The sequence below is a fragment of the Peromyscus maniculatus genome, chromosome 21 (assembly GCF_049852395.1).
Source record: "Peromyscus maniculatus bairdii isolate BWxNUB_F1_BW_parent chromosome 21, HU_Pman_BW_mat_3.1, whole genome shotgun sequence".
NCBI classification, from domain to species: domain Eukaryota; kingdom Metazoa; phylum Chordata; class Mammalia; order Rodentia; family Cricetidae; genus Peromyscus; species Peromyscus maniculatus.
Window position 1 is genome coordinate 51,871,591 of NC_134872.1, and position 16,314 is coordinate 51,887,904.

The 16,314-nt window shown below is 44.3% G+C and overlaps 1 protein-coding gene across 1 annotated transcript in view; it reads right to left on the minus strand.

The window, feature by feature from the left end:
• Positions 1–3,778: 3,778 nt before the first annotated feature.
• Positions 3,779–16,314, minus strand: part of Cyp39a1 (cytochrome P450 family 39 subfamily A member 1) — a 92,404-nt gene continuing 79,868 nt past the window's right edge. The window contains exons 11-12 of the mRNA XM_042266391.2: positions 12,513–12,600; positions 3,779–8,210 (exon numbers count right to left, since the gene is read on the minus strand). Coding sequence (XP_042122325.2) covers positions 8,139–8,210; positions 12,513–12,600 — 160 coding nt within the window. The 3' untranslated portion in view covers positions 3,779–8,138. The remainder of the gene's footprint in view (positions 8,211–12,512; positions 12,601–16,314) is intronic.

A 16,314-nucleotide genomic window follows, 5' to 3' on the forward strand; every position in this document is an offset into this window, starting at 1 on the left:
AATACCTTAAACAAGAATAGAAACCTATGTACAGTATGTTCTAACAAAAATAACAAATTTGTATCAATATATAAAAAATATCTAAAACAAGAGAGATATATGCAGTATAATAAAATAACCTTAAATTTGTATCAATATATAAAAACTCATACCAATGTAAAATATTTAAGACAAGCAGTTGTTTTTTTAGTTTAAAAGTAGATTTAATAATCTACTCTTTCCCCCTTCATTTCTATACTCTATCCCCCCTTTTTCTCTTCAGAAAGAGATCCCTGCATCTAATTGCCTTTGTTCAGTTTTTTTTTGTGACCATGACCAATAACAATTTGTAACCAATCCCCCAAAACAATGACAAATATCCATAACCCACCGAACGACCAAAAACCACCCATCCCATCTCTTGATAATATGGGTGTTGTGTTCTTTAGCATCTTCCTGTTGTCTGGGGCACAGGCATCTTTGGGGGACCCTGAGAAAATTAGGATAATGGTCAAGTCCTGGCTAGAATAATCTGTGAGACTGGATCACTTCAGCCAGTAACCTTGAAGCTGTTCTGGATCTAGAACTCTGGGGAAATGGCAACAGAGGCACTCTGAGAGGCTGGGTCACCTGGGCCACCTGTTTTCATTGGATTCTGGTCCCCTTGCTCTGAAAACAGAGGTTTTCAAAGGTAACACAAATCTGCAGTAACACAAGTATGGACTGTGCACAAGCCAGCCAAAGATGATTTTTTTTGTTTTATGCTTGAGCAGATAAAATATATGTCACCTGTCTTGTAGTTTTTCTAGGTTTATTTCTTTACGTCTGTAGCCAGGATTTTCAGGGGGTCTCCCCTGATCAAATCTAATCTCTATCAACCTTGAATGAATCCACAGCCTTTCATTTTCTGTGGAAACAAAAGCATAACCTCTTCCCCAATGTAACGTATTTTTTGACTTCCATTTTGAAGTTAAGATAGTTTTAAAATATATAGGTTAGTTTAATTTAGTAGTTTTCACAACCCAATGTTTCTCAGCAGCTATTATTTGCCTATCACCAATCAAAAAATTTAAAGTCAATATAACAGCATACAGGATCCAGACTCTGTGTATTTTCCATCTTTATGTGGCTCATCCTCTCAATATTATTTTTTCTTTAAAGACTATCTCATTTATAAACTATTTTTTCTATGACTATCTATACCCATTTTCTTTTCTTTTTTAAGCCTAAGCACATTTTTAGGACACTTCAACCTGTTTAGTTTTTTTCTGTCTGAACCTGCTTTACTGTGTATCTGTAACCTTTTCTGTCTGCATAAGTAAAACTTAAACCACTGTGCAGCTTAGCTCATGACCTGTCAGCTCAAGCCCTCGGCAGTTGCTGAGGGACACATTTCTGTACAATGGCCCGTATGAGAGACTGTGGGACTAGAAGGCTCCATTTTTTTTCTGGGTTTGGAACCCTTTTTTCCCCTTAAGCTTTCTCAGGTCTTATGTGGAAATAGGTGCCTCCACATTGTCTCCATTTGTAAACGGACTTTGTTGGACCTGTCATCAATTATGAAAGCTAGACTGATAGCTTAGGCTTGTTTCTAACTAGCATTTATAACTTAAATTAACCCATTTCTATTCATTTACATGCTGTCACATGATTCATGGCTTTTACCTGTCCTCCTGCATGTCTTGCTCCTTCTCTGTCTGGCTGGTGACTCCTCCCTCCTTCCCAGAATCCTCTGTGCCTAGAAATCCTGCCTAGCTATTGGCTGTTCAGGTTTTTATTCAACCAATCCAAGTGACATATCTTCACAGTGTACGAAAGGATTATTCCACAACAATCTACCATATAGATAGGGAAGTGGACCAAAGCTGTTTTTCTGGAGCAACAAATTTAACATTCAATTGCCTAGCCCACATTTGCCCTTAATCTTTCATCTCTCAGAACATGAGATTGCAGGTGTAAGGTAGGTTATGAAATCCTGCATACTTTTGGTCATGGACACATTGCTTGGAGAGGTAGAAATAGCATTGTTTGAGCCAGGAATCTGAGATGGTGACTGTATGGGCTAACGAACAAATAAGACCGTTTGGTTTGGGGTCCAAATCTGTCTTGTAAAATACCCAGTGGTCTCGATCCTGTATCCCAGTGACTGAGTTAACCTGAGAAAACCTGGAAGTCTGTCAACTGTAGCACAGGAAGTGGGGTGATATTATACACTCTCAAAGCCCAACTCCAATGATGCACTTCCTCCAGGAAGGTTACATCTCCTAAAGGCTCTATATTCTCCACAGACAGTGCCAGCTGCTAGAGAGTCAAGAGCTCAAATACATGAGCCTCTGAGGACAGTTTTCTCTCAAACTGCTACAGCCTTCTCACACGGAAAATCCTACAGATTTAGAAATCCTGGAATGAAAAATAGTAATTGAATAGAATGCCTCTATAAAAGCTAAAATAGTCTAGTGGGTTTATTGAATAATACACATACTTTGGCTTAGAATAATCTTATGGACTTTCCTCACAATATTCCCCATCAAAAATACCTTAGTTTTCTTGTTTCCATTATTATCTTTAGTTTTGCTTATCATATGCTAATTAGAATTTTCATTCTTAGCAACTTTAATTTCTTGTGAAAAATATCTAAAGAGTAAGCTTTTTGAACTGCTCCCTATCAGCAGTTTTGAGGTGATTTTTAGAAGTATGCTTCCACATGAAGCAATTTTTGTTTTTATTATTTTCATTTGAGAATTTCATACATAAATACAATACATTTTGATCATATCCTCCCCTCATTTTTCCTACCCCCCCAACTCCTTTCAGCTCTCCCCAATACCCCCTTCTCAAATTTACATCTTCTTCTGCTGCTTTTTTACATGAGTTCAATTAGTCTTGCCCATGTGCACATGAGTGTAGGGCTGACCACCAGAGAGCATGAGCCACCCAACCAACAATGGCCATGTCGCTGAAGAAAACTGACCCTCCCGCCTGCAGCTAGCAATTGCCTGTGGCTCCTCAAACAGGACTAGGTTCTTGGGAGCCCTTCCCCACATCCTGGCTGGAATGTTGGATCTTGTACAAGTCTTGTACAGGCAGCCCAGCCTTCGAGAGTCCTGGGCACAGCATCCCTGTCACATCCAGAAGACACTGTTTGCAGCAGTGCCTTCCTGGGCCCTCTTGCAGTCTTTCTGCCCCTTCCTCCACAATGTTCCTGGGCTTGAGGTAGGGGTGAGTCACAGATGTCCCATTGGAAGATGGGCACTTCACAATCATTACTCTATGCATTTTGACCTACTTTAATTAACAACCCAAAATATATTTAGGTACTATATTCAACCATAGAATAGCAAAATGCCAAAATATGTAAACTTTAAACTTATATTTAATAAGTATCATCTTAATAGTTTAACTCGTTGAGAAATGACCCAGACACCCAAAGGGTATCTATTACTTCACATCATGTCAAGGCCTCAAATTTCCAGAAAGATTTCTGAAATATGAAGTGTTCATTTATAAATGTTCATGTCATTTGTATTTACCCAATTTACTAATTTTTGATGGCTAAATTTGAATTGCTTGTGGGTAATAATGCTTATCTCATTTGTTAAAATGTCGTCTTATTTTTTTTTATTTTAAAAGAGCAAAATCAAGCCGGGGGTGGTGGTGCATGCCTTTAATCCCAGCACTCGGGAGGCAGAGGCAGGCGGATCGCTGTGAGTTCGAGGCCAGCCTGGGCTACCAAGTGAGCTCCAGGAAAGGCGCAAAACTACACAGAGAAACCCTGTCTTGAAAAACCAAAAAAAAAAAAAAAAGAGCAAAATCAAGCTAAAACTATCAACCAGCCTTATTCTAGGCTCTTGAGAAGACAGACACAGATGCCTAGTAAGTAGTCCACACTCCCCAGTTGTCCTGTGTCTTGAACCCTCATATAGTATCTAAGATGGATAAAAATGAAAGGGCATGGCTAGATCTTTAACTCACACACCAAGTGATAAACCCAGGACCAGGGACAAGGAGCTATGGTAATGATGCCTAAAGTATCCAACCCAACAGTTTCCAGCATGGGCAGGAAGGAGGCAATTCTATGCAGAAAAAATGGAGGAGGCCATAACAGGCAGGCCTGGTTTACCTGGTAGCTGGCAACCCAGGTATTACCAAAACACCCATGTCCAAAAACCACCATTCCATATCCCAGAGGCTCCCAACCAAATGTACGTAATTCAAGGACCAAGGAAGCGCTGCAGCTGGTCCCAAAGTCTCAGCTCACTGGCAAACCAAACAAATATCAAAAACATCATAAATGGAGCCAGGCATGTTTATGTATGCCTGTAATCCCTGGATTTGGGATGTGGACACAGGAGGATCAGAAGTTCAAAGCTAGCATTATTATATAGAAAGTTCCAAGCCAGCCCGGACTACAGGAGATCCCATCTAACAATGATCAAATTCAAACATCACAGAGGTAGAGAGACTCAAATCCAACAGTCAGACACAAATCCCTTTCCTCTCATTTTATTCCCAGGGATGATATAGATGAAGGAATTTGTTCTTATACATTTTTCTCCTTGGCTAAACCCTTATCTTTGTGACCTAATCTATCAAGGGTATAGGAAAGCTTGTTTAACTAGTAAGTCTAACGTAAAATTCTATAATTAACAACTAGATTCAAACACTTTTTTCCCTTTTAAGTCAGATAAACAGAGCTCTGTGGTGGTTTGAATGAGACATATCGTGCATGGGCTCAGGTACTTGAACACAGTCACTAGTTGGTGGCACTGTTTGGCAAGTGGTACAGCATGTGCTGGAGGAAGTATGTCATGGGGGGGGGGGCTTCGAGAGTTCATAACCTCACCCTGCTTGCAGTTCACTCTCTTTGCTTTGTGTCTGTTGATCAAGATAGGAACCCTCAGCCTCCTGCTCCTGCAGCCAGGCTTCCTCATCATGATGGACTCGGCCCTCCGGAACCACCAGCCGAAATAAACTCTTCCTTATATAAGTTGCTTTGGTCATTGTATTTTATCACAGCAACAGAAAAGTGACTAATAGAAGCTCCTTCGTGTATTTTGGTAGACTCACACATACACACCCCATGCACACAGATGCAAATCTGATGGTCTCATTCACATTCTTGGTTTGCCAGCTTTTCAAGGTTGTCGTAATTCCTTCGTGTTCAGGAGAAACGGAGGCTAGAATATGAAGTCGCTGCAGAGTCTGGAAGGCCAAGGTTTGCATTTCCCTCAGTAAGTGCACTTACTGCCAGATTCTGTCTCATCCAGTCAGTCATCAGAGGCCTGCAATTGGATCCAATCCAATTACTTATGGAACTCAATGCATCTTGGAACTACTCCAGTTTCTGCAAGGGCTTCCAATGGTCAGCAATCGCTTCACAGTGCAAATGAGCACTGGACTCAAAAGTCAAAAGACAGAAGCCAAAAAGATTTGGTGCTCAGTGCAAACAGAGCACCAATGCCAAGATGGAACCAACTCTGTAAGACAGAGGGACCCCGGAAGGGGTCAACAGAGCCTCTCCTGCATCCCTCAAGGACTCTTGGGAGTTATCAGCACTTTCTTTCTGGCGCCTCATCTGCTCTAATAGCTCTGAAATCATTAGAAAATGACAATAAACATGATTTTGTAGCTCTTTGTTTGACTTGCAATACTAGAATTGGATAGCAGTCTGGATAGAAAACCGTGCAGATCTGTGCCCAACCACTTCACCGCACGTTACATTTGTGGCCAAAGAAAGCTATGTGCAGAAAATAAAAGAGAGGTATAGACAGAGCTCACACCTGTCTTATCTGGCCACTTACGGACTGGCGGAGATGCAGCAAAACATTCTAAGGGCGGGTTATGAGCAGATTACGGTTTTAGGTTCATCATGAGTGGAGAAACCCTTAGGCACATGTTTAAATGTTATGAAGGCAGCTTTAGCCAAACCCAACAAGTCTTTGCTTGGCAGCCACCGCTTTGAAGGTGATGTGATGGATCTCAGCAAAGGGCCAGCAGATCAGAGAAGAGTACATCCGATGTCACTGTGCCCCCACACCAGGTGTCCACAGCCCAACCTCAGTTCACAGAAGTCAGCACATCCAGAGCAGCTCAGACTCACCCACTCACGGTGTTTGAGCTTCTCTGGCCACACAAAGCTTCAGAACCCACTTGCTCTTGAACTCAGCACAGGTTAACTTCTCCAAAGCACTCAGTCACTCCTGCCTCACAGACCCTTGATGCTACAACACACGGCCTGCTAACACAGCTCTCGGGCTTATTATCTGCCTGCCCTGTCTCCTGCATCCCAAGTAAACTGTCTTCATACTAGTCTGTCTCAGGCTCTGCCTTCTGGAAAACCCAGTTAATACAAGAATATTATATATGATACAAACACCCAGAGAGATATAAAAGAAATATGGGGCCTCCAAATATTAACTCTTCACTATTCCAAACACCAACAGATTTCCTTGTCTTCGACAGTTCTTAAAGTACATAGGCATGTTAGCGAACATTATGAAGCAAGAATAAGCAGACACCAGCCCTGCAATTTAGTTCAACTGTATGCAAATGTATGCAAATACAGCATTTCATTGTGGGCCTTGGCTGTGGGGCAAATATGCCTTCCCTCAGAAGACAGCTGTTATTGTAGCAGAACCCACCTACTGTGGTTGCCACACTCTGAGCTGCTGTGGACTTCTGCACTGCCTTCTCCAGACCACCAAGCCTGCAAAGAGAAGGCCTGAGCAGCCAGCTAACCTTCAAAATCAATTCACTCACTGGAAAGAGTGAATATTCTTGAAAGCACTCCTTGTCTTCTAGAGATGCACGTCCTTGTTGGTAAGGAAAAGATGACTATCCACACCCAACGTCAGGAGCTGGAGCCAGGTAGGGAAGGGAAGAGACCAGGAGAACAGCATGTACTACAAAGCCACAGTGAAACAGAGGAGATGAAGAGAACTTGTATTGGAATCTGGAGGATAAATGATGACACCATTGTTTGTTGTTATGAGAACTGTATATTCCCATGGACATACTGGGTTTTCTCTCCAGAACTTCATGGCAAATATTCCACTGTCCTGAGATGTGAGTAACAGACTCAATTGCAGTTACTTAAAGGACACAATATCAGAGGTGCATTTCTATTTTTTCTTTTTATTTATTCATCTCTCATACAATACATCTAGACTGAAGTTTTCCCTCCCAATAACACCCTGCCCCAGATCCACTGTTCCTCCATTTCCCTTCAGAAAAGAGCAGACCTCCCAGGAATATCAACCAAACATGGCCTAACAAGATGCAGTAAGACCATGCATTCTCTCTGTTGAACTATCATCGAAGACACTTTGAGTCAAAAGAGTGCTTCTCCCTTAATTAAAGTACAAATCAATCCCTCAATCGATGTGTAGTGATTACCCCTCCAGAGAAGATGATGCCCGTGCAGGAATGAGTGCAGCATAGGAACCGGTCCCTACAAGTGCCACAAATCTGCCGTTTTCTCCATACTTCTCAGCACTGGGCATGTCTGCAGTGATTGGCATTAATAAGCCTAAGATTTCCAACCTCTAGTTAAGAATCACATTTTAAAAATAGAAAATGTCTAGAAATCATTAATTTTTTCAGTGTCCAAAACTTTAGAGTTTTCTTTTTCTTCTTCTTTTTTTTTTTACAAAATAGAATTTTAAGAATGTTGCCTTCACAATGAATTTAATGTACCAATATTTCCATTCAAATGACATTTCTACTTGAAGCTTTGATATGGTCATATATGAAGCCAAATTCCAACTTTTTTTTAAAAATTAGCTTTTTTTTTTTTTTTTTTTTGGTTTTTCGAGACAGGTTTTCTCTGTGTAGCTTTGCGCCTTTCCTGGGACTCACTTGGTAGCCCAGGCGGGCCTCGAACTCACAGAGATTCACCTGGCTCTGCCTCCCAGGTGCTGGGATTAAAGGCATGGGCCACCACCACCCGGCTAAAATTAGCTTTTAAACAATCATTTGAACCCATTCTCTAAACCATGAATTGGGGTTTCTATGTTCCTGACAGTGGGATCGGATGCATGGTCTTCAGATAAGAAACACGTGTGCCACTAGGATGTCTTCAGGTCAAGATGCTCGGAGGGCAGGAGCCGGGTTACTTCATTCTTCTCGAAGGTTCTGACCCTCTTGAGCCCCAATGGACATCATGTTCTTTGTTTATATTCAATTCGGCATTTCCCTTCTGGCTGGGGGACACCCACCAAATGGAGACAACTCTAGAAGCAGAAATGTAGAAGAGACACAGAAGCTAAGAGACGGAGGCCAACAGCTTTAGTCCTAAGTCTTCCTGGTTGTGATCTCTAAAGGTACAGAGCGGAGGCTGGAAGGGTGGGAAACGTTCGCATTGCTGAGTTTCGAAACCTCGAGCATCAACTTTACCGTTGGAGGAGCAGAGAAGAGAAAGCTAGCTTATTTTAATAATCTCTCAGCTTCACGTTGCTCACCTGGGCCCACAGGCCTGTGTTCTGCCCACCCTTCTATCAGGCTGAAGGGCATGCTCAAAATAAACAAGGCTCTTTCTACATCCCTGACTCAAAAGCTATGACACCTCACGTAGGAAACAGAAGGCCGAATGTGCCACTTTGTGTTCAGACAACGTGGCAGTGATATGGCATGAGTCAGCTAAAGCATGGCTAACACCAGATACCGAGGGGACTGAGTCGGCTAACGATGGCTGACAGCAGATGCCTGGGGAACCCAAAGGGAAAACAGGGATGTGATGATCCGTGACTGTTGCTGATGGAATGCCACTTTCGTGTGATTCTACAGAAGAACGACCTTGAGGTTGGAGGTGAGTGCCTTTGCGTTCCTCTCCTGTGGTGGTTTCAATGAGAAAAGTCCTCCACAGTCTCGGTATTGGAACACTTGACACCCCCCCACCCCCACCCCCACCCCCCGTTAGTAGTTGCTTCTGACACACAGGAAGTGTGTCACTGGGGGTGGACTCTGAGATCGCAAAGCCTGGCCTACCTCCAGCTTGCTCCTTCTGCGTCATGCTGGTGGCTTAAGACATAACTCTCAGCTTCCTTTTCCCGCTTGCTGCCACATCTCCAAGCCATTATGGACCCTTATCCCTGCAGAACCATACGCCCAGATGCCCGCTGCCTTGATTGAGTTGCCTTGCTCACGGTGTTTCATCACAGCAGCAGCAAAGCAACCAGTCCACCTTCCTGCCTGCACGCTACGTGGGAGTCTGCTGGTGTGCCTGCGCCCACGCACCTGTGTGCAGCCTATGCAGGCCAACCTGTGTGCTGGTAGTTATTCTTATCCGTAGATGACTCCTTATATTCTCTTCAACCTCCCAGCCTTCTGTAACCCCCTCCCCCCCCTTTCTGGCTCTGGAGCTTGGATGTCAGTCACTGAATGAAAATCGGCACCTGTGACAGGTGCGTGGGAACTACCTGGAGCTGGTGGACAGACCACAGCCACACCGTTGGGATGACCACCGCTTGTGGATCTTTTTTCCTCAGGAAAGGGGAATGTCTGAGTTTGTGGGGTAAAGGGAGGGGTTATGAAAGGCTCTGTCCGCAATGAAGAGTGAGAAAAGAGGGGGATGCATTTTAGACAATCAGCCTTTTTTATTTTCAAGTGTGAACACAATAGAACACAGGATGGATGCCTTAACTCTGCTGATAAAATGAATTGTGTAGTTCCCATGAGCCCACTGAAGTTGAACCCACAGTTATACATGAAGATGTATGCACTTCTCCATGAAGAGATGCACAAAATTTTAGTTTCTAAGGTGCTGGGAGGTCCTGTGGTCGGAGGTTATAGTCTACCATGGCCTGGCAGCCCTCTTCAATCTCAGCAACATGGATGATTCCATCCCCTGGGAGGAAGGCTCCCTGTTCTCTACCTGACTTTATTTGGAGACTGTCGCTAGGCCCAGATCCCTGACTTATCTCTAGTGTGACCCTGGACACAGTTCCCTGCCCTGCAGAAGCTTTCCCTCTGCTGCCCACATGATAATTAGACATTGTGCTGGGAGCCTTATGATAGGACCAAGCGTCCACAGATGATAATAACTGAGACTTGTACTGGAACTTTATGATAGGAATGTGTTGTTTAATGCAAGTTAGGTGATTCTCCAGCTGTCGTTCCCAATCCTATATATTCCCTACACTCTGGAACACCGCTGAGCTGATTCACTGAAGTCATTTCCTGAAGGGCTATCTCCACCATACTCACAGGTTGGACAAGGCCCTGCTTGCCACGTCTGCCCCCTTGGCCCAGTGGCCAATGGGCTGTGGAGGAGGAGGGGACCTGCACTAATCTGCACCCTATGCATGCACTGGTTTGGGGGAGCCTATTCCCTATGGAGGGATGCCTTGTAGGTGGGAGGGTCTAGGCTCTGCCTCAACTTGGTATGCCAGACTTTGTTGACTCCCCAAAGAAGGCCTTACCCATTCTGAGGAGTAGATGGGGGTTGGGATAGGGGAGAGCTGAGGGGGTGGGAGAAGGAGAGGAAGGGGAACTGGGGTTGGTATATAAAATGAGAAAAAAAATTAAATCAAGAAAAGGATCTGCACCCTAAAAATGTTAGAATGCAACAACCACCAGAACCAGTGAAATATGTGCCTGACACTGAAGTTGTTTCGTGGATGGATGCCAGGCTGCCAAGGCTGGGCCACTGGTGTGGCGTGCAGCTTAAATAAAGCTTTGCTGTGTTTCCTTGTTATTTGGTTCATAATGAGAGAGAAATGAAATTATATTTATTTCTTAAAGAGGAAATATGTGGCCTTCGGGTCACAAGAGTGGGAGAGTGACCCTGCACCTCTCCTGAGCAGCACAGTAGAGCTGACCCTGCTGACAGAGACACAGGTAGTCTCGCCCCACCAATCTGTGTGAGCGATCTGGCCCCACCCCTCATCTGTCATACGGTGGAGTGGGCGATGGAGAGATGCCCTCCCCCAGCCCCACCCTTTGCCACCTATGGTAGGAGGGAGAGCTGGCCCTGCCTCTTACCAGCTGCAGCCACTCAGGGGAACTGGCCCTGCACCTTGCCTGGACAGCACAGTACAGCTGACCCTATTGGTGGTGGTGGTGGTGGTGGGTGTTATAAGTGAGCTGGCCCTGAGGGCAGGAGAGCAGGAGAGCTGATCCCACCCCCCTCATCTGCCATTTGGTGGCATGGGTGAGGGAAAGATGCCCTTACCCCAACCCTGGTCCCTTGCCACTTATGGCAGGCAGGAGAGCTGGGCCTGCCTCTCACCAATGGCAGCACTCAGCAGAAAGAGCCCTGCACCTTGCCTGGGCAGTGTAGGTTCAGGTGGGCTGGCCCCTAGGGCTGCCATTGGTGGAAAGAGCGTAAGAACCAGAGGTGGTAGGTGACTATAAGAAGACTCTGCTTTCTAGACATGGGGGGGGCGGGGGCTGTTGCGTGTGGTTGTGACAGTGTGCACACATTCTGCAAGCCAGACAAAACCCTAGCATGGGGCCGGGGGATGGGCGCAAAGTCCCACCCCTAGCTGAGAAGCTACTGGTAACTGATAGTTGCTACTAGAACACAGCTCTCTTGAAGGGTGTGACCCCTGGGCAGGTCTAGCATGCTCCAGTGAATGACCACACCCAAAAGCATGTAGGCATCACTAACTGAACTCCACAGGTTTTAAAAAAAGAAACAAAGACACAAAGTTGGGTCCGTAAAGAATGGGGTGTGGATCTGGGAGATGAGGGAGAGAGATGAATATGATCAAAATATAATATGTGAGATTCTCAAGAAATTGATAACATTAAAAAAAAACTAGGAGAAAGAGAAGTGGGAACAAAACCAATGGAAAGTGCTTAAGTGTGTGTATCTGTGACATATTCCCTGAGGCACTTACACACTTAGATTATTTCCACTCAAAGAACACAAGGAGTTTCATTTACTCCTTCCTCCATGAAACACGAACGGCCTTAGTGAATAGCTCGGATGTGACCTCAGAGCCACATTCTGTTTAAATAGCACCCTTCATCCAGTCCAAGCCGGTCTTCACACATTTGGGATGAAATTGGACTTTTCCTCACTCCTTACAGCAGTGCTCTCTAAAGCGTGGTACCCAGGCCACCAGCAGTAACAGACACATCTGTAACTTGTCAGAAATGCAGACATGGAGCCCTTTCCCAGAACTATTGGATTAGGAGCCCTAGGGAGGAGAGTGAACAATCCATGCTCTGCAGATCTTCCAGGATCCAGGACTCTGAGGCTCCTGTCCCTTCAGGAGCCACTGCATCTACATAGAGCTAAGTGACAGATAGCCTCAATGGTGAGGGAGAAACCTCAGCCTCTTCCTTTGTGCTCACTATCTTTATAGAGAGATTGGCTTCCCTGCATCCGGTCACCTTCTGGATGGACCAAGGGCTATGACGCACTCAAAGCAAAGAGTTCATTTATAGACCTACAGAAGACCTCTGTAAATGGAGCCAAGGTCAAAGTTAAGGGATTCACTCAACACGTGGCTAGTATCAAAACCCATATTTAAAGTTTATATCAAATCTGAAGTCATGATATTGTTTGAAATTCTAAAAGCACTTACCTGCTTTGGTAATGGGTCCAGAAGAGTGCAGTCATATTTATAAAGCACTAAGATAATGCATATTTGGATCTCTAACAGAGCAAACCACCTGAAGAAAAAAACATAAGGCAATTACTTGTCTCTAAAAGACACATGAATACTTCAGTCTTTCTTAATACCACTGAGTGGCTCGGATGGCTCAGTTGCTTTAGAAGATGTATAAATGCTTAGTCATTAGGTGAACACAAATGAAAATCTATGTCTTTTAAGATGTATTTTAGCTGGGCAGTGGTGGCGCACGCCTTTAATCCCAGCACTCGGGAAACAGAGGCAGGTGGATCTCTGTGAGTTCAAGGTCAGCCTGGGCTACAGAGTGAATTCCAGGAGTGAATTCCAGGAAAGGCGCAAAGCTACACAGAGAAAACAAAACAAAAAAGATGTATTTTATCTTAATTTGTCTATGTAGGTATGTCTGTGTCTGTATGTACATCTGTGTGCATGTGAATCTACCCTCAGAGGCCAGAAGATAAACAGGCGCATGCGCACATTTATAAACAAAAGTAAATCAAAATGTTACATTGTATCTTAGCTAAAAGAAAAAGTATGAAAATATGATTTTACCCAAATTTAAATATTTGGACATTCTAGTAGAATTTTCTCAGGTACCCACTGGAGGTAAATTTTTGGCAATGGCAAAATAAAAGTTTTAGGCATTTACTACAACGTTGAGTTTTCTTCCATGGCTAACACGAGAATCTGACCATCTGTGGCACTCAGTATTTTTTTTCTTCAGAGTTCGTCAGAAGCCAGCTGAGCTAGGTTCATGCTAAGAATGTTTTCTCAACACTTCCAATGTCAAAATAGTGAAAATAATGAGGTGTGTTATTTATAACAGATTCAGTTTTTACACTTACAGGAACAAGAGTGCACATCTAGAAAGAAAACTCATTAAAACACAAACATGTTGAAAATTCCTTAGATACTTAGCACTTGTGGATTCTCCCCAACTGTAAATACCCGTCAGGACAGAGCTGTAGGGGCTTTGGGAAAAATGAGGTCCCAGCGAGGCTGCCAAGGCTGAATGGGGTGAGAGGGAAAGGGTAAGAAGTAGGGCAAAGGGGATATGGTGAATGCGGGCACACAGACGCTGCAGAGACCTGGGGCCTGGAGAGGGCACTGACCTGGCTGTTCCTGAAGGCAAACCTGAGCTCGATCTTCTGGGAGGGCCGGCTTTAACTACGCAGGCATGGTGACTGAAAGCCTTTTAGTGCACCGAGAGCAGGGAGCATGGGGGTCTGGATACGGCTGGATAACCCCTGGGGGAGGGTCGCCAGGGCCTTCCAAAGACACAGCTGGGGTCACATTAACAGCGAACCAGGAGTCCTGACAGGTAAGGGTCTGATCGGCAGCATCGGTGTCAGGCTCCTAATCAGAGAGTGGCATTCACAGAACGATTTCGGGAACATTCATCCTTGCATACTAAAGATGGAGGAAAGGGAGTGAGTGGGGAGCCAGGGTAGCTGACATAAACTATCACCTGAGGAGCTGGTTCCACAGGGGAGAACACAGGTGGGGTGACAGAGTGGGGGTGGGGTGGGCAAAAGACAACCTGGACTAGGTGTCTCGGAGGATAGCAATGTATGTCAAAGAAACGGAGAGCTAGGATCGGGTGGAATTACTGATTTCCATTTCGGATGTTTTGATTTTGAACAAACTTTTATCGTTGCTCTTGTTTTGGTTGCTGTTGGTTTCAAGCCCAAGAAGTCCTAGAACCCCATACGCAATCCCAGGCTGTCCTTGAACCTCTTCTGTCTCCTGCATACTTGGATTACAGGTATGTGCCACCACATCTGGCTTCTCCCTGACTTTTAAAGAGGAAAAACCTCTCTTTTTTCCTCCTAGAAGTCACTGCAGATGATGCCAGGGAGGGCTGGAAAATCATCCCCGCTGCCAGGAGCAGGAGGAGCTCTGCCGTGTATTCCTGGTTGCTACCAGCTGCAGCACATGAAAATAGAATGCTCTTGCCCTGGAATTCAGAGATGGCAGCAGGCAGGCATAGTTTCAGAGGTATCATACATTGAAGCATAGCTCTTCAAGTTCAAGAGGAGGTGCTTCCCCACAATCTCATCCTCTTAAGAAATCTTGGAGGAGGGTAAAAATCAAGTACGTGGCAGGAGGCAACATAACCCAGACTTAGTGGTTCTCCACCGTCAGCATCTGTCAGAATATCCTGGGAGAAGGGGGAAGGCAGAGCTCACTGCACCTTACCCTTGGGTTTCTGACTCCAAAGGAATGGGACAAGACACAAGCTCTGTGTTTTGTGCAGGTTTCTAGGTAGTTTTTCCACTGGTGTTGTGAAGCCCACAACTTGGAAATTGATAATCTAGAGGAATTTAGTGAAGAGAAGGGAGGAACGCATGCTGGCAGGTGTAGACTTATCATCGCTCTTCATTTTAGTGCCCCGCATCCAAGTGACAAAGAATCCATGAAAGGATTTGGCTGAGGCATGAGACTTTTGTCGGGGTGACAGTAGGCATAGACAGGAAGAAGAAAGGTAAATACTTTGTGCTGAGTGAGGAAAATCAAATGGAAGAGGATATGACGGTAAGAATGGTGTGGGAGTGAGGTGGGGGTGAGAAATCACGCACAGGGTAAGCGGGCTTGTTGCTCGTTCAGAAGACTGGAGTTTGGTCTGCACTGAATGTGCTTTTACTCACGGAGCCATCTTGCTGACCCTAATCTCTCCTCCTCCTCCTCCTCCTCCTCCTCCTCCTCCTCCTCCTCCTCCCCCTCCCCCTCCCCCTCCTCCTCCTCCTCCTCCTCCTCCTCCTCCTTCTTCTTCTTCTTCTTCTTCTTTCTTGAGACAAGTTCTTATTATATAGAGCAGTCTGGCCTCCCAATCACAGAGGTCTCTCTGCCTTTGTCTCCCAAATGCCAGAGTTAAAGCCATGCACCACCATGTCCAGCCCACCCCAAGGAATGCTATTGAATGCAGAATGCAGGTCTGGCATTTTATTGAGATTTATTTTTAAGAATGTGATTTAATTTTTTTTAATGTATGGATGTTTCTGTTTTGCCTGAATGCATGTTTGCATCACACGTGTGCAGTGGCAGTTGAGGCCAGAAGAAGGCATGGGATTCTCTGGAACTAGAGTTGTTAGCTACCACCTGGTGCTGGACACCGAATCTGGGTCCTCTTCAAGAGGAACAAGCCCTAACCACTGAGCCATCAATCCAGGCTTTTTACATCAATTATTCATAAGAAATGTTGCTCTATCTAATGTTTGCTTTGTGGTATTTCGGTGTGGAGTTAACTGTGGTAGTGCTGACCTCATCAGATAAATTAGGAACTTGTCTCTCCATGTTTTGAACAAGTTTGAGAAGGGTTGAGATTACTTAATGATGCACCTGAAGGCTTTGGGTGAAGGAAAGCAAACAAAAAAGAGAAGATGGGAAGAGATATTCAAAGTCAGGGATGACAAAATTAATGAAAAAGAAAAGAAAAAATGCAAATAATCAATTAAGCCAAGAGTTGGGACTTTAAAAAGATTAATAAAACTTTGGCCAAATTGAAAAGACCAAAATTAATAAAACATGAAATGAAAAGCGAGTCATTACAACAGACATTGAGGAAATTCAGAAAATCATAAGGACAAACTTTGTTCACAAAATAACATCAAGTACCTACAATATACCAAATTAAAAGTATAAAAGTAATACACCAAAACATTGCTGGGTATTGAGAGATGGTGCATATTACTGTGCAGTTATTTTTTTCTACTTATCTATAATCATGACTGTTCTAATAGCTTACAAAATTATT